The sequence below is a fragment of the Gymnoscopelus microlampas genome (assembly GCF_963454915.1).
Source record: "Gymnoscopelus microlampas genome assembly, chromosome: 14".
Taxonomy (NCBI): Eukaryota; Metazoa; Chordata; class Actinopteri; order Myctophiformes; family Myctophidae; genus Gymnoscopelus; species Gymnoscopelus microlampas.
This window is the reverse complement of record NC_139951.1, coordinates 12,113,423-12,138,695: the sequence shown is the minus strand read 5'-3', so window position 1 is coordinate 12,138,695 and position 25,273 is coordinate 12,113,423. Positions and strand designations below refer to the sequence as shown.

At 43.0% G+C, this 25,273-nt stretch overlaps 3 protein-coding genes across 3 annotated transcripts; 2 read left to right on the top strand and 1 right to left on the bottom strand.

Annotated features, from left to right (window-relative positions):
* The first annotated feature begins 117 nt into the window (after positions 1–117).
* Positions 118–4,417, top strand: LOC311060662 (H-2 class II histocompatibility antigen, A-U alpha chain-like). The gene is made up of 4 exons (XM_084078927.1): positions 118–256; positions 2,184–2,426; positions 3,112–3,396; positions 3,606–4,417. The coding sequence occupies exons 1-4, from the start codon at positions 202–204 to the stop codon at positions 3,725–3,727; spliced, it is 705 nt and encodes a 234-aa protein (XP_083935053.1). The 5' UTR covers positions 118–201; the 3' UTR covers positions 3,728–4,417.
* Positions 4,418–7,433: 3,016 nt separating this feature from the next.
* Positions 7,434–16,906, bottom strand: cUnh10orf88 (chromosome Un C10orf88 homolog). The gene is made up of 9 exons (XM_084077693.1): positions 16,858–16,906; positions 15,745–15,884; positions 14,678–14,854; positions 13,997–14,069; positions 12,663–12,875; positions 11,305–11,406; positions 10,829–10,961; positions 9,970–10,150; positions 7,434–8,191 (listed from the first exon to the last, which is right to left on the bottom strand). Exons 2-9 carry the CDS (start codon positions 15,873–15,875, stop codon positions 7,987–7,989), a joined length of 1,215 nt encoding a protein of 404 aa, XP_083933819.1. The 5' UTR covers positions 15,876–15,884; positions 16,858–16,906; the 3' UTR covers positions 7,434–7,986.
* Positions 16,907–19,141: 2,235 nt separating this feature from the next.
* LOC311060049 (HBS1-like protein) lies at positions 19,142–21,085 on the top strand (the record flags this gene model as incomplete). The annotated part of the gene is made up of 1 exon (XM_084078177.1): positions 19,142–21,085. The coding sequence occupies one exon, from the start codon at positions 19,142–19,144 to the stop codon at positions 21,083–21,085; it is 1,944 nt and encodes a 647-aa protein (XP_083934303.1).
* Between the last annotated feature and the right edge of the window lie 4,188 nt (positions 21,086–25,273).

Here is a 25,273-nt window from a genome sequence, read left to right as displayed (position 1 = left end):
TGTTGCCACAGCTACTGCCACAGCTAGCTGTTGTCACAATAGTTCTCGCTCCACCCTAGGTGTGACTTTATATTTCTACACCATGCATCATGCATGAGGTGTAGGAATGAGGGGAAATAATGATCTGTTAGCACCACGAGATCAAGTAGCTTCCTCATTTTCGAGTTCATACAGTAGATCTAGCAGTGTCATTCAACAAGAATGTACTTAGAAATTATACTCCTTTTCTCTGGAGCCGTTTGCACCTGTGCACAAAGTAAGTACATGATTTTGTTCATATCCCCGATCTTATGTAGTTTAAATTGTGAGCAAGTGATCTTAATGCACTCACTTCATTCACTTTGATGAAAGCAAAGTGAACTAGATGTATTTTTTAAACTTGAGAGAGAGCAAAAGAACACGAATGAGCAGAGGTTAAAGCTAGACAGTGACCACATAGACAGTTTGTTGTCTCCGCCACACCGAAAGGCATGGCGAGAGAGTATGTTTTGGACCCTGTCAGTCCGTCCGTCCGTCCGTCCGTCCGTCCGTCCGTGTGTGTGTGTGTGTGTGTGTGTCCTGTCCGTCCGTTAGCAGCTAATCTCCGGCACCGTTGGCCTGGTCGCTGTGAAACTGTGCACACACTCCCTCGATGCCAATTCAGAACCCCTGCCCCAACTTTTTCACATGTGCCTGTTATAGCGCCACCAGGAGACCGATTTGTGCAAAACTTATTTTTTTACATTACACCTACAGATTTTATCCAAACGTCATGCAAATTGGTATCTCTATAGTCATGTGATCACCAAGGATCTGTCCAATTTTCCATATTCCATCCTGATTGGCTAAGGTTGGCTTCCAAAATTTGCAGGATTGCTCTGTTTTGAGCAATCCTGAACACAGCTTGCCATTTCCGTGAAATTTAACACGCACATTCCCACTAGACCTAGGAAGAAATGCCACTTAAAAATGTTCAAATCAGCCCCATGGTGGCGCTATAACAGGCCGATTTGAGTTTTTAACTATAACTGCACCGATCTGGATCAAACTTTGCACGCACACTTTTAACATTGCCCATTATAGCGCCACCAGGAGGCCGATTTTTGCAACACTTTTCTTTTTTATATTACTCCTACAAATTTTGTCCAAACATCATGCAAATCGGTACACATTATATCTAGAGTCAAGTGAGCAAAATGGTTCCTTCTGATTTTTGAGTGGTCCCAACCACTCCTACATTTGACTTTGTCCGTGTGTCCGTCCGTCCGTATGTCCGTCCGTATGTTTGAGCACGGCTGATTGGTCAAGCTTCACGTGACACGTGACAATATGTTGTCACGTGTCACGTGACAACTGATTGTTGCGGATGCAACCAGTTACACTTTCAAAGGCACCACTCTCTTCACACTGGGTGTGATTTTTGGGGCCCCCCTATAAGTGAGTTTTGGACACTGACCAATCCTGCACCGTGATTGGCCAATAGTCTACAACGCAGTCTACACCCCTAACCCTTCCACAGTCAATGCAAATCTATACTTTTGCAAAGTCAGCCAATCACATTACAGCTAGTGTCATCACCACTAGCTGTAATGTGATTGGCTGACTTTGCAAATTCAGGACTGTGATTGGCTAGCGAAACACATGACACATGTGCAGCCCTATGAATAGCTGTCATTTATCCTTTTTTTTAAGTGAGTCATGTTGTGATGACCACACACCGCCCACTTCACACTGGGTGTGATTTTTGGGGCGGTGTAGCCGCCCCCTATAAGTGAGTTTTGGACACCGACCAATCCTGCACCGTGATTGGCCAATAGTCTACAACGCATTGTATACCCCTAACCCTTCCATTGTTAATGCAAATCGATACTTTTGCAAAGTCAGCCAATCACATTACAGCTAGTGTCATCACCACTAACTGTAATGTGATTGGCATTACAGCTAGTGTCATCACCACTAACTGTAATGTGATTGGCATTACAGCTAGTGTCATCACCACTAACTGTAATGTGATTACAGCTGGCCCACAATAACCTTCCTGAACTGGCGGAGACCTGTGGTTCGAGGTGCACTTTTTCTGGTTTTCTCTAGAACACTGCGTTTAAGGGGGGTCTTTGCCCAAGTAACCAAAAGTTATTGTAAGAGCTTCTTTGAAAATGAATGAGTAAATTCTTTAATTAAATTTTCTTCTTTTTCTTTTTTAGCAAGTCATGAAATTCAACATAGATTTGGGTGCTTTGTTAATGGTGATACTGATCTCACCATGGAAATGGATGGGGATGAATTGTACCACGCTGACTTTAAGAAGGGAAAGTTAGAGTGGAATAGTAGACTCCCACCAGCTGCCGCTAAAGATGATCCCCTTGCCTATGCGTTTGCGCGGCGCTACAAAGATGAATGTCCATACCAAAAGCAATGGTGGGAAAATGACAAAACTGAGGCCAAAGGTAAGTCAAGTGTGTGTGTGTGTGTGTGTGTGTGTGTGTGTGTGTGTGTGTGTGTGTGTGTGTGTGTGTGTGTGTGTGTGTGTGTGTGTGTGTGTGTGTGTGGGGGGGGGGGGGGGGGAGGGAAGAAGAAGATTAGAATCATCTTTTTGTCCTATTCTTTTAAATGCATTTTCAGCAAATTAGTCTTGATGACACCTGCAGTTATTAGTCCAAGTTACGCTTTGCTGACTCCATGTGGTATAAGTATAGTATCTCCCAGAAGACAAAACTGTAGGGAATCTGGTAAACACTGTCCTAACCAGAAATGTAATACCACAGAGCATTATCAGAAAGCATGTAAAAATGTAAATCTCCTTACATGTCCAACATATTTTACCTTGTATTAATCCCACCCGGAATAACTTCACAGGAATAAGCCTATTAATAGTAGAATCTATGTATGATTTTATAGTGAATACATTTTCTTCTAATATCCCTATTGGCCCATCCAATCATTTTGAATAATCTTGAACATCACAAATCTTGTATGGGGGTCCCCCTGGCACAAGAGTCTTTATAGCCCAAATAGCCTATATATCAATGTGGGGGTCCGTGTTGGTATGAAAATTTTGAAAATGTTTGAGAACTGCGTTATTTCAGAACTATTCTATTCAAACTATTTAATAAAGAATTCAATACTCTTCAGATGCCCCTGAAGCTTTCATCTACTCCAAAGATGAAGAGGTGATTGGTGTGGAGAACACTCTCATCTGCTTTGTCAACCACTTTTTCCCTCCTAACATCAAAGTGAGGTGGACCAAGAATGATGTAGAAGTCGCTGTGGAAGATCCTGTTGTCTCATATTTAGCGAATCCTGATGGGACCTTCCGCCATATCGCTACCCTGGACTTCACCCCCCAGGAGGGAGACATCTATGCCTGTACGGTCGAGCATGACGCTCTGGAGGGGAGAACCGAGACCCGGTTTTGGGGTGAGAACAAGCTTACCAGTTCAAAGTTTTGACGGCCCGTCATATTTTGTATCCAAACCATCCAATGCTTCTGATTGTCAAATAACCATTTCATATAGAACTCTTACACTGATGATAATAGGATAAAGAGATAATATGAAAGAAATATCTCTCAAAAGCTGAATCAAAGCTGTAAGTTATATTGGGTATTGTCTATTTGTTTTTCACAGAGCCTAACATACCTGAGAGCACCTCTGGTCCAGCTGTCTTCTGTGGAATAGGTGTGGTTCTGGGTCTTCTTGGCATCGCTACTGGAACATTCCTCTATGTTAAAGGAGATAATTTGGAATGATGCTTTTGTAAAGAAACAAAACAAAACAATGTCATTATGGTCAGGGCTGATTAATAAAAGTCAATACTGTAGGTGGATTTATTTTACCCGTGTTGTAAACAGATGCACTCACACTAGCCTATACTAAGGGAATATTTCACTATTAATTCACATCCTATCTGCATTGCAAATGTGGGGCTTAATTGGCAAAGACTACAAACATGTTGTATAAAAGTTAAATAATTTGTCAGCGTATCTTTACAACAGGTTTTGTAAATATGAGATGGAACTGCACTGTTTTGTAAATATGAGCTGGAATTGCACTGTTTTGTAAATATGAGCTGGAATCTTGAGTGCAATAAGGTGTTTGATTACAGTATGCCTTTAATATGATCACAAATACAAAAAATCTGTCTGATTGAACTTACTTACACTGATATTGCTCCATTGTTGTTGACTGGTTGTTATTGCTATGCCCAACAAGCAATAAGCTTGAAGCTGAAACATAGTAAGCGTTTTTTTAAATACACATGTATATTCAAAATGTCTCTCACTCACACATAATATGAGAACTGGTCGTTTGTAAAACATGTGCAAATAGTTTTAGATGAAATCAGAATAATTTCCAAATACATAATATCATAAGAAATGTGTTAATATTTGCTGCAGTATCAACCAACATGAAAAGGAGGAAGCTGCAGGCTGTTTAGTAGATGCAACCATATATTTTTCTTTGTTGATGCCAGGTTAGATAATTCTCAGTCACATTACAACATCAAACATTCTTCCTTGTTAGCATGTCAGAGTTTGGACGAATTTCAAAAGGAGGGTTGCACTCAACGGCAGTGACACCAATCTTTGTGTCCGCCCATAACAGTTTTCTCAAGTGGAGATTTTATACAGGGCTATGCTTAGGGTATAGTTTGTGTAAGGCCCAGGCAACAAAGATCTTCTGGAAAATGTACATGATTTCGAATACACTTAGGCTAAGTATTGTCTGGGATGTTTAGTATACTGTTGTATAAATATTGTCTTTTCCTGGTTGCATTACTGTAAAGTGATGTTTTCTGTACTGTGCCATCATGCCATCATATACATAAAGTACAGTGTGGCAAGCAATCTCCAGTGAGATATATATATTTTTTTTTATACTTGCATGAAAAGCCTAATTCATATTCCATCGTACAGGTGTGTCGCTTGCCAAAAAGAAAAGATCTACAAGCCAACATGCCGCACCATCAGGCTTAACAAGCCCTCATGCACTTGACGATTTTACAGCAAACTTGTCTGGAACAGGCATCAAGGTCCGTCAGCCTGACTTATTATGGTGACACTTATAACATATTTTGAGGCCTGAAAAAGGACTTCTTAGGCAGAACTGTACAACAAAGTTAATAATGCCTACATTCACTGTGAACACACACATTTTCTAATATCAAGATATAAGACATAATTGCCATTGACATAATGTTTGTACAGTATATTATAAATATATTTTATTTTCAGACTTTGTTACACAGTGCAGGTGTTAAAAACATCACATTTACACACCACAGGAAAAAAAAACAGTCTGTTCAACAAAACAGTAAGTAGATTTTAAAACATTAATGTACACGTCTTTAACTAAACTCATGCTATAACACATTTCATACACAGTCCTGTCATACAGTATAAACATACTGTATATAAATGATGCAATATATTTGTAGCATTTTTCTTGTCTTAGGCTGAATTCAAGTTTTAGCTAGTTCCTTAGTTGGGGACACACCCCCGTCTTGGTCAGTAAGCATTCTCAAAGTAAGGTCCGGGGGATCCCCAGGGGGCCTCGAGGGGGTTCCAGGGGGTCCCCAGCAAAATCAGTTTTACCACTTATATACAGTACTTTGGCCATTTCAAAATAGCCAATCTACACGCTCAGAACGTGTCATGATGGAACGCTTTGTGAGTTTGAAGATCTGCTATTTTCTAAATATTTTTGAAACATTTTGAAAAATATTTTAGACATAATATTCCCTGGCACCCAATCTTTTCAGTTTGGGGTCTGTAGCCAAATACAGTACATATCAATTTTGTTGTCCTTGACATGAAAACTCTCTGAGTTAAACTAGCACTGAGGATTTTACAGTGTAGATAGGGTGTCCCAGAGATAAAATGCGGTATCAAATGGGGGTCCGTGGCCTCGTGCAACTGGGATTCCTTGAAATTCAAAAGGTTGAGAGAATCACTGGTTTAATACAAACGTTGTTTTAGTTTTTCATTCAGATGAAGGGTTAGCAGAGGTTCTGATGAGGAGTGGATCTGCGCCACTGGTGTCTTAGTTCCATGGGTTGGGACATCAGTTTAGACATCAGGGATTAACAGTAAACATCAACTCTCCCTCCAGGATAGTCTAGCGTAGCCAGACTACTATTCCACAATCTCTGAATGCTATATATAGAGTCTGCAACTACACCTCCCGAAAGCCGAGAAAGGAATCCGTCATCTTTTTGTAATTTCCGTTCACGAAAATACAAAATATATTCAAATATGTCTTTACATTTTATTTTTGAATTTCGATTTCTGATAAGCAGCAAGGTATATAGGCTTTAATTATTTTTTATATACCTTGGGATACATTTGTGACTGTAAAGACTGTATAACGGAAGCAGGGAGGAGGCGTCACATCCACTTTACCCAGACCCAGATAATTTTCAGAGCTGCCATGCTCCAGACTGTATGACGGAAGCATTTGAAAATTGTGGGAGGCAACAGTTTGGCTCGCGAGACTTCCTCCAGGAGGACATAACTCTTTTCGACTACAAGAACCAGGTGAACCCTGCTGTGCCATGAAACACATTTCACAGGTTCTGGGTTTTGTTTCCATACGCTATGGCTCGGATTCAGGCAAGGTTCCCAGAACATAATTTGGGCTCAGGACGTTAGGGTTACGTAGTAGCTAGCTACTAACCCTGGGAACCCAGAACTTACAATATCATTTGTTTTGCTAAACTACCAAAAATAGCAGATGTACAAGCTCACAATGCAAATTGTGAGCTTATAGATTTAGCTTTTTATGAATGAGTTTTATTTTTTATTGCATTCAGTACCTCCTCGTTCAGGGGTGGTTGTCGTTATAATGGAAATGTAAACAAACTAGAGGGTCGGGGCGCTGCGCGCCCCTCCCCCCTATCCGCTGCGCGGTGCTTTGTGTTTGTTGGTCTCTATAATATATAAAGCCATAATAGGAGATGTTCCCAATGGAGCTATGCCCAAATATGGAGTGTGTTGTCTGACCTCACTTGGGTCTCGTTGGGCGGTGGTCGGCGATGACGCTAAGGAACAACATGGCCGACTGTAATGTTGTGAGTTTGTGTTGGCCGCAATGAATTATGCTGCGAGGGGGCAGATGTGTGCTGAGCAGTATGAAGTGGCCTACAGACTGCGCGTAGTAATTCTGCACGTTGTGGCGTGTCTTGTTAGTGACATTGATATGTTGTTTTTGTGTTTAGTCCCACACAGTGGCAGTTTTTTTGGGGGGGTTTTGGGTTTAGAAATGTATTATAGGATGAAAACGTCACAGAACTTCATGGGTTCTGGAAAGTTTGACGTTATGGGAAGGTTCTGGGTTACATGTGGTGGACAGTAACTAAGTACATACTACATTTTAAATTGAAATATTGTACTACATTTCCAGGAAGGGACTGTTTGGGATTTTTAAATTGTCAAGAATTAACCATTAAAGCCCTATTTCAAATATAGTGAAAATAGCAGATCTACAATCTCACAACGTGCCTCAGAGCAACATGTTGGGAGCTTGTGGATCTACTTTTCTTCAATATTTCTGGAAATGTCAGAAAAGTTATGGAAATATTCGGGAAAAAAATCTTCGCAATTTCTACTTTTGAGCACTTGAGTATATACTTTGTCCACCACTGAGGGTCACCCTTCGTAGTCGTAAACAGCCAAAACTAAGTCGCACCCCCCCCTGCGGTGCTCAACCCTCCTCTTTCCTGGCTGATGTAGCACCTTGTCCCGTCCGTGTCACCTCTTCTCCTCAACATGCATGTGACAGACAGACACACACGTCATTTGTAAGCTTTCTAGGGTTAGCTTAAGGCGCCTGTGGTCAGTCCCCAGGAGATGCTAAGGCGTGATTTATACTTTGGTTGCGCGCCAGTGTCGTGCGAACCGAAAACAGCCGATCTACAAGCTCGTCATGCGCCACCTCGCTTGTAGGTAGGTTGGCTATTTCCGGTTGAGCGACACCTGCGCGCAACGGACTGAGTATAAACCCAGGGCTTTTAAGTGTGGGAGGTGGGGTTGTGCTGTGGGATGCTGCTGCCGCCGCCGTCGCCCCCTGCTGGGGGGTTGAGGGATAGCAGAGGCATGGCTGCCTGCAGAGCCTTGTCCAGTTTCTCCTCCAGGGCGTCCAGGCGACGGTCCATGTGCTCCTTTAACCTCTTCTCCATCTCCTCCAAACGCCGCTCCATGATGTCACCCAGGTCCCTGCAGGGAGGGAGAGGAGAGAGAGGAGAAAGAGCGTGAGAGGGAGACAGGGAGAACACAAGAGGGAGAGATAGAATCAAACGACGTTATTCTAGAGCAGTGATTCTCAACCTGTGGGCCGCGAGCTGTGACGATATATAAGTGGGCCCCTAAATAAATGGCAAAACACAAAAGATTTTAATGATGTTACACTGAAATGAATTGGACATTTTGTTTTCATTGTGATAAATAGTAACTTAAGGTAAAAGTGATATTATTTGTTTAAAACAAAAAGGTTTTGTGTTAAAAAGTCAAAGCTCTGTATTCTGATCTCTCCAGCTCTATAATAAACAGAAAATACAATTTCAGGTGGGTTGCCAATTGCAGCCAATCAGGAAGAGTGCCCATTGATCAGCTTCAATTTGATAGTGTTCCAGTTTCAATAGTGTCTGCTCCTTTCTTTGTAGAGCCTGCACACCATCTTCCAGGTAAAGGATCACTTTATTGAGATGTTTCGGTCCTCATCAGGTCAGTAAGTATACTGTTGACCATTGTCATAGAAATTGCGTTGATTTAATTGTGTTTTTGGCATTGAACATTGAAACATATAAATATATGTTTTAATGTTGTTGTATAAACAGGCGCACAGGACATAATAATGTTATACTTTCAAAATGTTTAAAGAAATAATGGAAACGGCAAGTCTACAAGCTCACAACACAAATGTTTGAAAATGTATTAAAAAACGTTCAGCACATAAATTTAGACAGATGAATGGAAACGATTCTGACAATTATGCAGTAATTGAGACAATTATAGCACCACTTAATTCCGTAGCACTAATACATTTCTCATATCCCTCACATATAAACATAGATCTAATTATTTTAAATCATGTGATAACTTTTAACAGCTTTGTGTCGGTGACGAGGGACCTACCGGTTTGTTGCGGTCCTAAACGTCCCGTCTCTCTCTCTCTGGATGTGAACAGAGAAACGACTGTACAGCTCCTACATGTGACTGTCAACCCTGACAATAGGCCTCATTGAAACCAACGCCACACCAACACAGCAGCACATGCAGAATTCTTCCATGTGGGTAGAATATCTCAGTTGTAACGATCATCACACAAGGCAGCATCAATGCTTTAAAACAATTTTGGATGCACTGTTCAAGTTACTGGATAGGTTTAGTGATGCGTGTGTGTTAGCGTCTTCCATGACACACATGAGAGTGAGCGATCTTTCACACGCACAGACACACGTACGCACACACACACAGTCGAATAACGTCCATTGTCTCCTCACTGGATTCCTACAGTATGTAGTGATTGGTTTGTAACTAAATACCTCTGCCTAACCCAGAGTATGGTTTCTCAAAGTGGGTGCAGTTGCACCTTAGGGTACCATGACGCAAGTCCAGGGGTGCCACAGAATACTTTGATAATATTTGAAATTCATCAATATCAATTCATTTTAACCACTTAGACCCTCTAGTACTTAATAATGGCAATTTGTCATTGCCTTCATAATAAATAGGCTCTGGTCTGTTTATGTAATTAATTAATTATTATCACCCTGCATTCATCATTGCTCTCGTTATCCAACCTTGACACGCAGTTGAATAACCTCAGGAAAAAAACAAATATGTGTCTTGCTCAGGGACACTTCGACACATTACCCAGGCCTGGAATCAAACCTGGGACCTTTGGCTTCCCAGGTGGGCTTCCCAAGCGGGCTCTCTAACCATTCAGTTATGGCTGCCCCACAATAGTACAGTACTAGTGTGGTTGTACTCACCTAGCCCTGGCTGCGGCGTTAGCGTCCAGCCTGCACTGGGTCACCTGACCGCAAACGTCCTGGAGCATGGGCAGAAGGTCAGGGGTGGAGCTTAAAGCCTGGCCACACCCCTGCCCCGACGCCTGGGCATTCAGGAATTGGGACATCATATCTGCCATCTGGGCGGAGGTTCTCCTGGGCGCTGGAACGGGAAACAAGACAGCAAGTTTACAACACGTCCCTTTGAAACTACGTTTTCAAATCCATTCACGATAGAACGGAGAAGGGCTCAGTCACGTTCAACTGAGACACGCTACTACATTAAAGATGTACTCAGAGTGGGGATTCTCGCTTGAATGAGCGGCAGAGGTTAGGTCTCATGGGAGAGGGGGGGGGGCATAGCTGAGTGGTTAGTGAGCCCGCCCGGGGAGCCAGAGCCCTTAGTTGCCCCAGGTACGATTCCAGGCCAGCAAAGTGTCGATGTATGTCCCTGAGCAAGACTCTTAACCCATAATACCTCCCCGAGCGAATGGCTGCTCACTGCTCCTTGTTGTTATAGGATGGGTAAATGCAGAGGACGAATTTCACATATGTGTGTGTGTGTGTGTGTGTGTGTGTGTGTGTGTGTGTGTGTGACACACACACACACACACATACTGTATAGTGACAAAAAATACACCAAGGAGTGGGGACTATTCTATTCTATGGGAGACCCAGGTTCGAGCACCGGGGTAGGACATGAAACATGTATTGTTGCTTTAAGCACAATAATTGATAACTCTCCTGTATTAAAAATGGTATCGGCATTAACATATACGTACAGAGTATATGTACATTCATTGTGGAGCTGACACTTTTACTTAAGTAAAACAAATAGTACTTCTTCCACCACTGGAGGAGGCACAGCTGGACTCATCTGAGCGCAGGTCTCCATTCTGCACTGCTGAAGCCGAGTCTGCACAACTGGAATCTGGTGGAAGAAGACCATGGCTGCTGCTGCTGCCGACTGGAAACTGGAAAAGAAGATAAAGAAAGTACAGTAGGTTACAAACTTCTCAAACTTCTTCTCAACATTATCAAGGACCCCCGTCGGGTTTTCCCACCCTTTTCCATAATTTATAAAACATACTGTTGCTGTCAGGTGAGATATGTCCAAAACTGTTACTTTTCAGGATTCAAATGAAAAAATAGCAGCTCAAAACGCATTGCGATGCGACAGATTTGAGCTTGCAGATCGGCCATTTTTGCTACTTTTGTGACATTGTAGTAGGACAAAGTAGGGATTCATTCACGAAAAAACATAATGTTAAAAAATGGAGATAAGAGGTTTCTGCCCGACAATACTTCATTCCTTACTGTGGAAGGAGGGCCGTGGTGGGCTCCTCCTGCCAGGGCAGACAGGGTCCCACCTCCCATCAGGAGAGGCAGCAGGCTCCCCAGTCCACTGGCTGTCTGGTTCTGCAGGAACACCAAGACACAGTCAGTTACAGATACATATTATCAACACGAGTTTATGGACAGGATGGATTACTATGTATGTCAGGAGAAATATTAACTTGAAAAAGACCGAAAGGGTTGAAACGTCTGCTGTTTGTTTGAATAAAACCTTGGAGCATAAAAGTGAGTTGCAAGCCCTATTTTTGTTTCAGTATCACTGTTCATACAGTTAAAGCTCAGTACCAAAGAACGGAGGATGTGCGTTATTTGTTTTTCTGAGGAGAAATATTAACCCATTAAGACCAGGAACGCATTCTGTGTCATTATCTAGATTATAGCTATAACCATTATTCTATACTTTGGCTAAAATAATGGTTATATATGCTATTTTTTACTTTGAATAGCCCAAAGAAATCTAAAATGACACAGATGTCACTGGGTTAAAGGTCCTCGAGGGGTTTCCAGGGTGTCCTCAGCTCAATGAATGAATGATAGTTAGGAAGCAAACAGTCTCTCAAGCCTGACAACTGAATGAATGCTCCATAAAGTCTGTAACTACGCCTCCTGAAAGCCGCAAACGGAAGCTGTCATCTGTTTGTCATATTAAAAATCTCACCCTGTGTGAAGGTAGCGGCGCCTTTGATACATTTTGTCATCGATATGTGTTTATAATGTGTTTATAGCCATGTGTCACGTGAAGCTTGACCAATCACTTTGTTGACGCACGCACACGGACAAAGTCAGGTATAGAGCAGGATCCGCTCTATACCTAAAGGTATAGAGCGGCTAGCGCCGCTAAAAATCGGCTAATGGGAGGACCAGCTGGTCGGCGGATCACGTGGTCACGCTCATGTTACTATGACTCAGCCATAACCATATAAGGCGTTCCCAACGCAGCTTCGTCCACATATGGAGTGTGTTGTCTAACCTCAATGAGTCGTCATGGCATCAGGCGAAAACAAAACACTCAGCTCCATATTTGGGCACAAAAGGGGGAATGCCCATATATGGGTATGGGACAAGGACTGACAGATACAGAGATCTCGGTCATATCGGTCGGATCGGTGCTGCAACGGAGTTGTGAGGGCCGCGTAGCGGAACTGCTAGTATTTAAAAATATGTTTGAATTTCCATTTCTGCTATGCAGAAAGCTATATACTCCATGCTTTTAATAATTTCATACCTCTGCGCCAATAGAGCGCTCCTATATAATAACAATTCTTTCTTTGACGGAGCATGAGAAACATTTAAAAGCGTGGTACGGTAGAACCCCTTACCTTCTGCTGGAAGTTCACCATCTCCATGAGGCTCTGGGCTCCGGGGGACAGGCTCGCCCCCATCTCCTCCACCAGACTCTGGACGTGCTGCATGTCGAAGCTGGGAGACAGGCTGACGGCTACGTGGGCGTGTTGTTGGCGAGCGGCGGCGGGACGCAAGCCCACAACGATCCGACCCACTGCCACACTGCTCCGACCGCCCAGGGAGAGGAGCTGGGGGGGGGGGGCAAAAGAGAGTGTGAACAGACCTCAGAACAGACCTCAAACTAAATAAAAACTAAGCTACGATGACTAAAACTAAACTAAATGTTACGAACATTCAGGGCATATTTAGAGGAAACATTCAGGGCATAGTTGCCAGCAATAGCCTATTGGATATCCCCATAGATGGAGATAATAGACCTGCAAAGTCGTCATAGAGACCCAAACGTGCCATATGTACGGAGTCTGACCTCAGCCAACCCTTCCCCGAAACTCCATGTATAGACATAGCCATCACGTCCAGGGCTGAAGTCTTGATCCCATATTTGGCCATAACTTACATCGGCATCTCCATATATGGAGACGTCTGACACTATCTGACATCATCATAGTGATGTCAGGACCGCAAGCCAGCATTATAAGAACAGGCTCGAAACCTCTCAGATAGACACGTTCCAGTGCGATTCCGAGAGACATCTTAACTCTCTCCCGAGTACCAGGAGATTGGCTGGCCCTACAACCCAGTTAATCACAGATTGCATATTCAGGACGACTAGCTGGCCTTACAACCCAGCTAGGCCTTCAAAGTGGCTCTTGAGTCCGGTTCTAAAGAACCAGTCGATTATCATTGTTATACTAAATATATCCACAATTTCGTCAACAAATAAAAACTACACTAAAATGTTAATGAGGGACTAGTGGAGAATAGATCCAGTAAAACTAAAAGACAAGTCCTTTTATGTTTGGTTGCGCTCGGGTGTTGCGCTCTGAAAATAGCAGATCTAGAAGCGCACAACGCATTGCAGTAGATCAGCTATTTTCATCATGCAACCAAGTGTAAAATCTGCCATTACGACGCCATCAAGGCCCGCCAAAATACATTTTAGTCGACTAAATCAACTGTACATTTAGTCGACTAGATATCATAAGATTTTAGTCGACTAAATCTACAGTTGATTTAGTCGGCTAAAATTACTAGACAAAAACTAAAACATTTCAGATGAGTTTCATTCAAAAGACTATGACTAAAACTAAATACAAATTTGCTGTCAAAATCAACACTGCCTCAGAACAACAGAACAAATGACAGAGAGAAGAAGAGAGGAACAGAGAGAACATGAGGGACACCTTACCTTCACTTGACACGAAGCGGAGGGATTGTCCAGGTTCAGTTGTGTTGTGTAGAGGGGTTCTGTGTCTGCAGCGCTAGCAGCAAACAGAAGGAGACGACATGTCACAGGTTTAGAAGGCATTCTACAAATGCCTTCTAAATCAGTAGTTCTCAAACCTTTTCGTGCCAAGGACCCCCGGAAGAGAAGATTTGTGTTAAAAAAATCTAAATGATTCTACACTTTCGAAATGTTTTAGAACTACTGTTCTAAACCACTGTTCTAAATCCTAAGAGTTTTCTGAAAAACTCTTAGGACTATGTCATAAAGTATGTCATAATATATACATACATATATATATATATAGCTAAAATCTAAAATGACACAGATGCTTTTCCGGTTTGAATGGGACTATAGACCATATTCACACGGCGGCCATATTCCGATTAAGTCAATGAAATGCCACCCCAGTTGCCACAGCAACGCAATGTTAAATTCCAAAATGGCCACCGTGTGAATATGGACTATGGCCCCGATTCACTAAGCAATTTACGACCATATTTTGATCTTACCGGCATTTAAGACAATATTTTGCTGAATAAAATTGTCTTAAATGCTGGTAAGATCAAAATATGGTCGTAAATTGCTTAGTGAATCGAGGCCAATGGGCTTAAGCGTTGATGCCTAAATTGTAAAATGGCCTACCTGTCTGTCTGGACACCGCGGCAGGTGCCACAGTAGTCTCCGGTGGGGGAGTAGAGCTCAGTGGTTCTGGCTTGGCTGGTGAGCAGCAGGCTGCTGATGACAGTCTGGGGCTCACAGGTCAGCGTCAGGACACAGGGGTCACCCGCCGTCTCCTGTTCCAACAACACTGGAGTACAGCTGGGAGAGGAGGAGGAGGAGGAGGAGGAGAGAGGGTGAGAGGGGGAGGAAGGAGTCAAGAGCGAGGATGATGACAACAGTGAGGGATATGAACGAAAGAGCGAAGAAACAAGAGAGACAAAGGAGGGAGGGGAATGCAAGAGAGAAAGAAAGAAAGACAGGAAGGAAGGATAGAATAGAAAACAAGGAAGGAGAGAGAGAGAGAGAAATAAAGATTGCCTTCGTTATCTGTTTAACCCATTAAGGCCTGAGGCCTATTACATTTCTTTTTCTAAATCCTAACAGTTTTTTGCAAAAAATACAAAAAATATTTTATCAAGATTTTTCAAAAATAGCAGATCTACAAGCTCATAGCGCGGCACTCGGTGCCACGCTATGAGCTTGTATATCTGCTATTTTTGAATAGCCAAAGAAATCTTAAGTGACACAGATGCCTTCCAGGTCTAAATCTGTCAGTCAGGGACACCAGCAAGACAAACTGCAGACAGATAATCACTGAACTCTCTCTGAAGAGCGGCCAGCGTGACCGCAGTAGATAATCACAGTGCGTAGGGGACATGAATGGGGCTGCAACAGTTAATCGAACTAATCTAATCCATTATAAAAGAATAATCGATCATTTAATAAAATAACTGATTAATAATCTATCCCTATTTTGGGCATGTCATAGGCGAAAAGTTAAAAAGAATAGAGAATAAAGAATAGCGAAAATAGCTGAGCTTGTACATCAGCTATTTGCACAGTTATTGCGCGACAAAGTATCGATTCGTTGATACATACAACATTTTAAACATATTTGTTAAACCACGCTTGTCGATTATTCGATAAATCAAAAAAGTAATCAATAAAATAATCGATAGTTGCGGCCTTAGACCTAAATGCACACATACTCTTTATGTGCAGCCGTCTCCAGCTGCTCCGTTCCATCGAGGAGGAGAACCGACAGAAGAACGTCAGACAGCTGAGCCGTGGAAGTCCAGCTTGACTGACAGCTCACACCAGGTCCACTGACATCCTCCATAGTCCACTTCTGTTCAAGTACATTTCATGGCCAGAGGGGAAACAAACAGATACAGTTATAATTAAAGTGATTGTGATAATGTTATGCAGTTAAACAACTGGGCCGAGACCAAATCAAATGACAATTTTTTGTAATTTTTTTCAATGTTCAGAAGATACGCTGCACTCCTTTATGGCCAGAGGTGAATGGTCATAGGATACGTGTCATTGCTGACCTGTGTGTGTTTGTACAGTAATGTCAAGTGTGACACGAATCATAGTCAAAGCACTAAATATAACAGACCACTGGTGTGGTGACTGTGGTCCTTAAGATCAGGAAAAGACAACATTTAAACTTGTTACATTACATACATTTTGCAGTCTTATCCCAAAACCAAAACAGTGGATATTATGTATGTATCACACAGCTAGCCGTAGAATGGCTGTGATATTACACACATTTCATGTATATAAGTACATGAAATGCATGCAATATCACAGCCATCCTAGGGCTATCACACAGCCAGCATTGACTACATAAACCACTCACTGTACATTGTACATACATGTACACAGTGAGTGTACAGGGACTCCATTTGTATACCTACATTTATGACTCTTATTTATAATGCACTTTAGTCACATTAATTGTATTATGCAGATTGGTCATATTATGCCTCTCCTCTCTCTTTTATGAGATGACTCTATCTATCTTTTAACCGCAATGAGCCTGCACAACTAAGCATTTAACACACCTTACTTGTAATGTGATGTGATTGTGATTAAAGATTGATGCTGATTCTCTGATTCTGATTGACTATATCTGTCTGAAAATAAACACCATTGACTACATAAACTGACATTTCATTTCACCACTGACTGACTGTACATAAACAAACGTTTCACCATGCTTTGTACATCGACTTATACCATATACCATTGACTGTAAGCTACATAAACCTGAACATGAACATTGACAGTACAATAGATAGATGCTCACTCACTGTACACTGAACACGCCACCACTGATGTACTGGACACTCAACAAAACATAGTGCAACGGGTTGCCAGCTTTTGTGAGAGAAAAAAGCAACCAGGTCTATGAAAACAAGCCCAAAAGAAACTTCAGACTAGGCTTGAGACCTTGCTATTTGAAAATAGCAGATCTACAAGCTCACAGCGATGTGTTATGAGCTTGTAGATCTGCTATTTTCAACACACAAAAAAACGTGAAGAAAATGTAAAAAGAAAAATAATATTTTTGAAACATTAACAACACAAATCTTGAATTGGGTTCCTAGCACAAATACATATTACTTTGGGGGTCCGGGTCCTTCACATGAAAATGTTAAAACACTGGTTTAAATAACATTTAGGAAACAATTAAGCCCAAATAAGCAACTACACTTTAGAAACAAGCCCAAAAAACCGCAACCCGCAACTACCAATATAACAAGCAACTTCACAGAAAAATGAGCCCAAAGTCGCTTATAATAAGTGGACATGGCAACGCTGGCGGGTTGTTGTTGACGACATGAGGTCATATTTAAGGGACTCGAGGTCTGACAGGACCCCAGTAGGTGTCTTCTTTTATTCCTGCACTCAGTTCGATTGTACTTTATATATTTTTGTGTGTGTTATATCTCTCTCTCACACACACTCACACACACACACACGCACGCACGCACGCACGCACGCACGCACGCACGCACGCACGCACACACACACACACACACACACACACACACACACACACACAAACACACACACTCTCTCTCACTCTCACTCTCACTCTCACTCTCTCTCTCTGTCTCTCTTGTGGTTAGATCGCCATCCTGTGGAACAAAGTGACACTGCACTAATGTGACAATGAACCCTTTGAGAGAACTTATATTTCTATAATTTTTTTCTTCTCTCGTTTAGACCCTCCACATCTCTCTGTAGCTATCATTTATGCAAGGCTTACCAGCCAGGTTTTCACTGTTAAATTAATTTATATTAAGCATTCCTTCCTTGTGTTGCTCAGTAGTGTTCCAATGTCAGGGACCCCACATGTATTTGGCCACGGACCCCCTTCTGAAAATAGCCTATATTGTGCCAGCCTGCCAGGGACCCCCATATGTGTTGTCAAAATTTCCAAAAGTAATTAAAAAAAAAAGAAAAACGTCTTTTTTTTTAAAATAGCCAATGTATAAGTGGTTAAACGTACTTAACTACGTTTGCTGGGACCCCCTAGAACTCCCCCGAACCACTGTCCTATAGCTGACCTTTGCCCCTCTGTGAGACACCTAACCAGTGATAGTCTTACAGTCCTCCAACTCTATTTCACACTGCAAGGACTTAAAACAACTAAACCTTACCTAGTGTGAGCTAGATTACCACGTCAGTAGAATGTGTCAGTTAACTGTAATGTAAATGTATGGTTAAAGTGCCAATGAGAGCATGTCCTCATTATTCGTGGTCATAATGAGGATATACCTAAAAATAGATGCCAAAATAATAAATAAATAAGAAATGTGTAATTTTATGTCAAAAGACCCTAGCTGCCAAGTTTCAAGTTGATCAGTCGAAGATATGCAGGGGGTGGAAACACAGAGATTTCTAAATAGATAGACCCACAGTTAACCAGGTCTAACAATGACATGGCTTCCCTGTGTGGCATGCCTGACATCATGTTGATGATGTCATACTGATGACGTCAGTCTTGCCCAAATATGGAAGGACGGCGGATCTGAGATTATGAATGAAAAGAAGACAAGGTCTAATAACAGCATATGGCTACCCCATGGTTAGTGTATGACGTCCGTCGTCTATGACAGTGGTTCTCAAAGTGGTTCTCAAAGCTGGGAGCTTGTACATCTGCTATTTGTGTTTAATCATCTTAAACTTTTTTGGATCATTTTGAATAATAATGTATACGTTTTTTTAACACACATCTCTTCAGGGAGTGCCTGCAACAAAATAATTTCAGATGGAGCCCTTGACGTGAAAAGGTTTGAGCACCTCTGGTCTATGATGTCACTATGACGTATGTATGACTCCACATTTGGGCATGGTTTCAGCCAGATCCGACCCCCATTGGCTAGTTCTGTACCTGTCATTTGGGCCCTCTGTGGCTTCACTGGCTTGTCACTGTCCAATCAGAGAATATTGTAATGGAGCGTCCTATGACATCATCACATATTTGTTCATAAGGACGTGTATGCGGAGGTGAGACACACGCAGATCAACAGACTCTGAAATGACATATACTTATACTAACAGAGAGAAGACACTGAAGACAAAAACATGCCTCGACACAGACATGTCGGGGGTTACAACTGCGATGATTACGACGACGATGATGACGACGACTACGATGATTACTACGATGATGACTACTGCATCTCACCAACAACAGCAGCTCAATTCATCTACTCCAAGCATCATGAGAGGCAAGCACACAAAGTGGAACAGGTAGAGGACGCCAACCTCGACCCGATCGATCAGGCTAAGCTGCTCTCATGTCTGGACCAGATGCGGACCGTACTGGGAGATGCAGTGCCGGACTCGGTCCTGACCCAGGCGGCCTTCCAATGTGGTTACGACCCGCAGAAGGCACTAGATGCAGTCCTGTCTGAGGAGATCAAACTGGACGTGGCTACTAGTACCACCAATCCAGAGATGGATGGGTGGTCTAATCAGGAAAGAAAACAGCTCCCGCAAAGAAGAGCGTCAGAGGTGATACCCAAGGTGGCCCGCATGACTATCTCTGGCCGAGGCGGAAACCATGGGGACATAAACATGATGGCTGCTTCATTGGTCCCCTTCAAACGTCACGAGACCCCGTCTAAACAGTACGGAGGAGGTGCAGATGGGCTCGCCTCGGCTCCCGTCCTGGGACGTGCCCTGGGGAAGGCCAGGCAGCAGATCGACGTCAAGGCAGAGCTGGAGAAGAGACAGGGGGGCAAAGCTCTGTTGAACTTAGTTGTTATAGGCCACGTGGATGCGGGCAAAAGCACTCTAATGGGGCACCTGTTGTACCTGTTGGGCGACGTGAACAAGCGCACCATGCACAAGTATGAGCAAGAGTCCAAGAAGGTGGGCAAGGCCTCCTTCGCCTTCGCTTGGGTCCTGGATGAGACCGGCGAGGAGAGGGACAGAGGTGTCACCATGGATGTGGGCGTGACCAAGTTCCAGACGGCCTCTAAGATGGTGACCTTGATGGATGCACCGGGACACAGAGACTTCATCCCCAACATGATCACAGGAGCAGCACAGGCCGACGTGGCGGTGCTGGTGGTGGACGCCAGCCGAGGGGAGTTTGAGGCGGGCTTCGAGGCCGGGGGTCAGACCAGAGAGCATGGCCTGCTGGTCCGATCTCTCGGCGTCATTCAGCTGGCTGTGGCCGTCAACAAGATGGACCAAGTGAACTGGCAACAGGAGCGCTTCCAGGAGATCCTCTTCAAACTCGGCCATTTCCTCAAGCAGGCAGGCTTCAAGGAGTCCGATGTGTTCTACATCCCCACCAGCGGCCTGTCAGGGGAGAACCTCACCACCAGGAGCTCAATTCCAGAACTCACCTCCTGGTACACTGGACCCTGCCTGCTGGAACAGATCGATAACTTCGAACCTCCCCAGAGGTCGATAGACAAGCCTTTCAGACTGTGCATCTCGGACGTTTTCAAAGATCAGGGATCAGGTTTCTGCGTAACGGGGAAGATTGAGGCTGGCTATGTTCATACCGGAGACAGAATCCTGGCGGTACCTCCCAGTGAGACCTGCTCTGTGAAAGGTATCACTCTACATGACGAGGCTCTGGCCTGGGCGGCAGCAGGAGACCATGTCACCCTCACGGTCACCGGAATGGACATCCTCAAGATCAACGTCGGATGTGTGTTCTGCCATCCCACGGAGCCCATCAGAGTCTGTTCGCGTTTCAGGGCCCGGATCCTCCTCTTTAACATCGAGATCCCCGTCACGCAAGGCTTCCCCGTCCTGCTGCACTACCAGACCGTCAGTGAGCCAGCCACCGTGAGGAAGCTGATCAGTGTTCTGCACAAGAGCAGCGGCGAGGTGCTCAAGATGAAACCGAAGTGTTTGGGGAAAGGCATGAATGCCATTGTGGAGATACAAACCCAGCGGCCCGTGCCACTGGAGCTGTACAAGGAATACAAGGAGCTGGGCCGTTTCATGCTGAGGTACGTGGGCTCCACCATCGCTGCAGGGGTGGTCACTGAGATCAAGGAATGATGACCGGTGGAGTCCGGTTGGAGCCAGTCCAAACTGCATCTGGGTGAATGCATGTACTATAGGTGCAAAGTGCAATTTCTAGAGACTTTTCTTTCATGGACCCTACAGGTTAACATTTGTTTCCCCATCCATGTGTGCAGGAGAAACAACATGGGTGAAAGACTGAACAAGATGTTTTCACAACCAAATGCAATCTATTTCAAGTTATATGACACAGAAACCAATTTATGATTGGAACATGAAACAGGCAATAAATTAATAGAAAAGCACTTAGATAACATTATCATTATTATAAGTCCATTCAGTATGCCATTCGTGAAGCAGGTCAATGTAGTCACATTTTGTGAACAAAATAAGGAATACTTGAATTATTGACAAACTGGATGAAGTATAATCCTAGATATTGGTGGAAAGTAAAACTTCAAGGATTTTTTTTTTTAGTTCAACCTTGTTTTGGGTTTTTTAAATAACTATTTGAACAGTTACTAGTTACTTTAACTATGGAGGTATTCTTCAACACATTTACTCTCCCAAATATGGCCGCTTGGTCAACATCCGGCGGGGCTTCACTTTTCAACACCACTAGTGCCCTGTAGCGTCGATACCAGCAGTGTCCCAATCCACTTTTGTAGAAATCACACAGAATCATAAATTAGACACATTTAGAATAATGTGTGTGTGTGTGTGTGTGTGTGTGTGTCAATAATTATTTGTCACATTGAGTGTGCAATCATGTGTAAGTACAGTATATTTGTTAAACCCTCTACTTAGTTGACCAGAGTCCCTCGGCTCTATACTATGCCCCCTCCTGTGTCAAGCTTCCTTACTGTTAAGCTTATGCTCAGTAAAATACTGTACAGTAAAATACAGAGTGTTTACTCTGTGGGTGTACAGATGAATTTGCCCACATCAACTACTAGGTCCAAGGTTTCTTTATTGTTTGATATTGTGTACAGGTAGTAAGAGTACAATTATTTTGTTCAGGTTCCTCAGACATTGTGGCAGCATTAATAGTTAACATAAACAATAACAATTAAGGAAATGATAGATAGAAAAATAATAATAATCAACAATATCAGCAGTATTAAGACTGTTTAGTACACTAGCCCTAGTGCACTTAATGTGCTTAAAGGTGCTTTGTGCAAGGTTTATCCTCCTAAAGTTACAAACATCTATTTACACATATCTCTGTGTATACAAGCTGCATGGTGACCTTTGCCAGTGGCCGTGGCATGGTTTTACACACACGCTGCCGTTCTGCAAGGGGGGGGGGGGGTATACTACTGTATACAGCTTACAGCATAGGCATAGAATACAGCATGCTGTATTCTGTCCGAATGCCCCCCACCTCCACCCCTGAATAAGACTCAGGATCTTTCTGTAGGGAAAACAAAACTACCCTGAGCACCATGGAGCTCATAAACTGTATCTACACTACAGCCAAAAAAGAATGCACTGAGTTTCACTTCTACACCTGCTATGAACAACATGAGTTCAGGTACTATAATATAGTATAAAATATGATGACACTTTTACACCTTGTGATGTGACAATAAACTGAAGTTGAACTTTGATATTGAAAGGCGTTTTAATTTACATAATAAGCTTCCACAGGCATTTCATACACTCATTTAGAATTATTGCATTTCGGTTTTATATTAACCACTCAAGCCCTACAGTATATACACTTTGTGATACAATACATTTTGGTGGAGGAGGAGTCTGGTGGCATCAGACGATATAAAGGCTATCCTCCACAAAAGCTGAAAAATAAATAAACACTACATTAATATTTCAAAACTATAAACCTTTGGTAGACCTATAGACCTTTGGTCAAGACATGTATTATGTATTAAATTACTACTTATGTACAGTACCTACCTCAAACAAATAAAAAAATAATTGGCTTTAATTCGCTTAATTTATACTCCTTTGCACGACAGTGTCGATAGTCAGCAAACGACCCGTCGCATTACATATACAGTATACGTTACTGTATGCTCAACGGTAGATGGATCCTGTATATGTTATAGCCTACATTGTGCAGGTTTTAGTTCATTCTGGGAGAGAGAGAGAGAGAGAGAGAGAGAGAGAGAGACTGAGGCCAGAGGCGGGTCTGTGTGAGTCCTTGCATATTATTGTTGTCTGATATTTGGCTGGTAGCCAGAATATTAATATTCTAATTAATATGTATTCTCTCCTGTCCCTCTATAGATTCGGCCCTGGTGTTGGTCTCTCCTGTCCCTCTATGGATTCTGTCCTGGTGCCGGTTCTCTCCCCGGTCCCCCTAGAGATTCTGCCCTGGCGCTGGTCTCTCCTGCTGGTCTCTCCTGGTGCTGGTCTCTCCTGTCACATTAGATTTCTGCCCTGGTACTGGTCTCTCCGGCCCACTGTAAACCCTCCATAGAAGTGTGTTCACTCCTCTTTTTGGTGACTGAGTGATGGAGAGTCACGTATCGCTCTGTAGGTGCCCTGGTCCTCCGTCCCCTGGGAGTCCTTCAGCTCAAACGTACCGCTGTGAAGGGGGGGCATGAGAGACGACGGAGACAGGAGGTGAGCCACCGACGACACGGTGCTCCTGAATGAAGCCGTTCTGGCTGTGAACAGAATGAATATCTGAAACCCCTGGAGAGAGAGAGAGAGAGAGAGAGAGAGAGAGAGAGAGAGAGAGAGAGAGAGAGAGATAATTGAATTGAAATTTAATTGAGAGAAACAGAGAGACAGAGAAAGAGAGAGAGAGAAAGGGAGAGAGAGAGATAATTGAATTGAGAGGAACAGAGAGACAGAGACAGAGAGAGAGTAGGGGAGAGATAAGTAGTTAGACTAAAATGAAAAAAGGTCACAGTTTCAATTTACATATACTGTAATTCAAAGACAAAGATAACACACATACTCCAACTTCGGTGTGGAGCAATTAAAAGTGAGTTGCAAGCCCTTTTCCCCCCAATATTCATAACAACCATCAATATCATTCACTGGAAACCTCCAAATGTCTGTCTCTCCTACACTGTCTTCCTCTCAACTTTCCTACTGTCTGTCTCTCCACTGTCTCTCTCTCAGCTTTCCTACTGTCTGTCTCTCCACCATCCCATCTCATATCTATGTATCATGTATGTAATACAATGTTCCTACCTGTGTTGTTGTAAAGATACAAAAGAAGATGTTGAAGATGAGGTGACCGGTTCCCGTGGTAACCAGCGTCAGGTATCCCAGTATCCAAGATATTCCCAGCAAGACAGCCAGAGAGAAGCTACTCAGCAACTTCTTTTTCATGGAGGTACTCCTTGTACTGCAAGACACAATCAGACTAATGGTCATAACATTACCACTGGTACCCCCAGGGGTCCTTGAGCGGGTTCCAGGGGGTCCCCAGCAAAATGAGGAACAGGATACTATCACTATTATTTCACCTGCTAGAAGTTAGCCCAATGAGAGAATGTATAAGAAGAATGAGTATTCAGATCATATGTTTCACTGTATGGCACAACATATTTTCAAATGGGGGTCCAGGCTAATATAGTAGGTACTGTAGGTATAACAATGTGGGGGTCCTTGGCATGAAAATGATTGAGAATCACTAAATGTTCTGTACTGATTGGTCGAACATGGGGAAACATAAACCACCCTAAAGTTCAGCTATATACTGTAGAAACATATTTTTAGCCTACTGTACCAATAAGTGCACTGACTGAAGTGCACTAATTGTCTGTACAGGTGCTTATTATCTGCATGTGATTTGCCCTATAAGTAAAAATGTTTAATGATACAGTATTATGTCGTTACTATTAATAAACCCAACAACCTAGAGCATGATACAGCGCATAGTACCTTAATAATAGTTGATAATTATAGTAATAATAATTCTAGTGTACCTAGTGAGGTTGGGCTGTTTCTTACAGGTGATGTAGATGAAGAACAGGAAGCCTGCTGTGTTGTACAACAACACCACGCCCACAGGAAGGAGAAAGCCCCAGAACATGGGCTTCCCAAAGTCAAACCTCCCTGTGTGATCCACTGCAGCAAGCCAACAACTAGAGAGAGAGAATGTCAGAAACAGCATTTGCTTTGTATTTGATAGTAATGATCTCATTAGAATACATTAAAGAGAATTGACCCACAAGTCCTCTCGCCTGAATCCTAGAGGGTTGCTGGGTCTGTAGCACACAGCTAGAGAGAGAGACACCATGA

Bases quoted from the DNA above. Each gene is read 5' to 3' on its own strand.
- cUnh10orf88 (XM_084077693.1), bottom strand. From the start codon at position 15,875: ATGGAGGATGTCAGTGGACCTGGTGTGAGCTGTCAGTCAAGCTGGACT. The intron at 14,070-14,677 runs GTAGGCCATTTT...GTTTGCTGCTAG, and splicing joins CGCGGTGTCCAGACAGACAG to CGCTGCAGACACAGAACCCC. The intron at 10,151-10,828 runs GTACTATTTGTT...TTCCCGTTCCAG, and splicing joins CTCCTCCAGTGGTGGAAGAA to CGCCCAGGAGAACCTCCGCC.
- LOC311060662 (XM_084078927.1), top strand. From the start codon at position 202: ATGTACTTAGAAATTATACTCCTTTTCTCTGGAGCCGTTTGCACCTGT. The intron at 257-2,183 runs GTAAGTACATGA...TTTCTTTTTTAG, and splicing joins CGTTTGCACCTGTGCACAAA to CAAGTCATGAAATTCAACAT. The intron at 3,397-3,605 runs GTGAGAACAAGC...TGTTTTTCACAG, and splicing joins AACCGAGACCCGGTTTTGGG to AGCCTAACATACCTGAGAGC.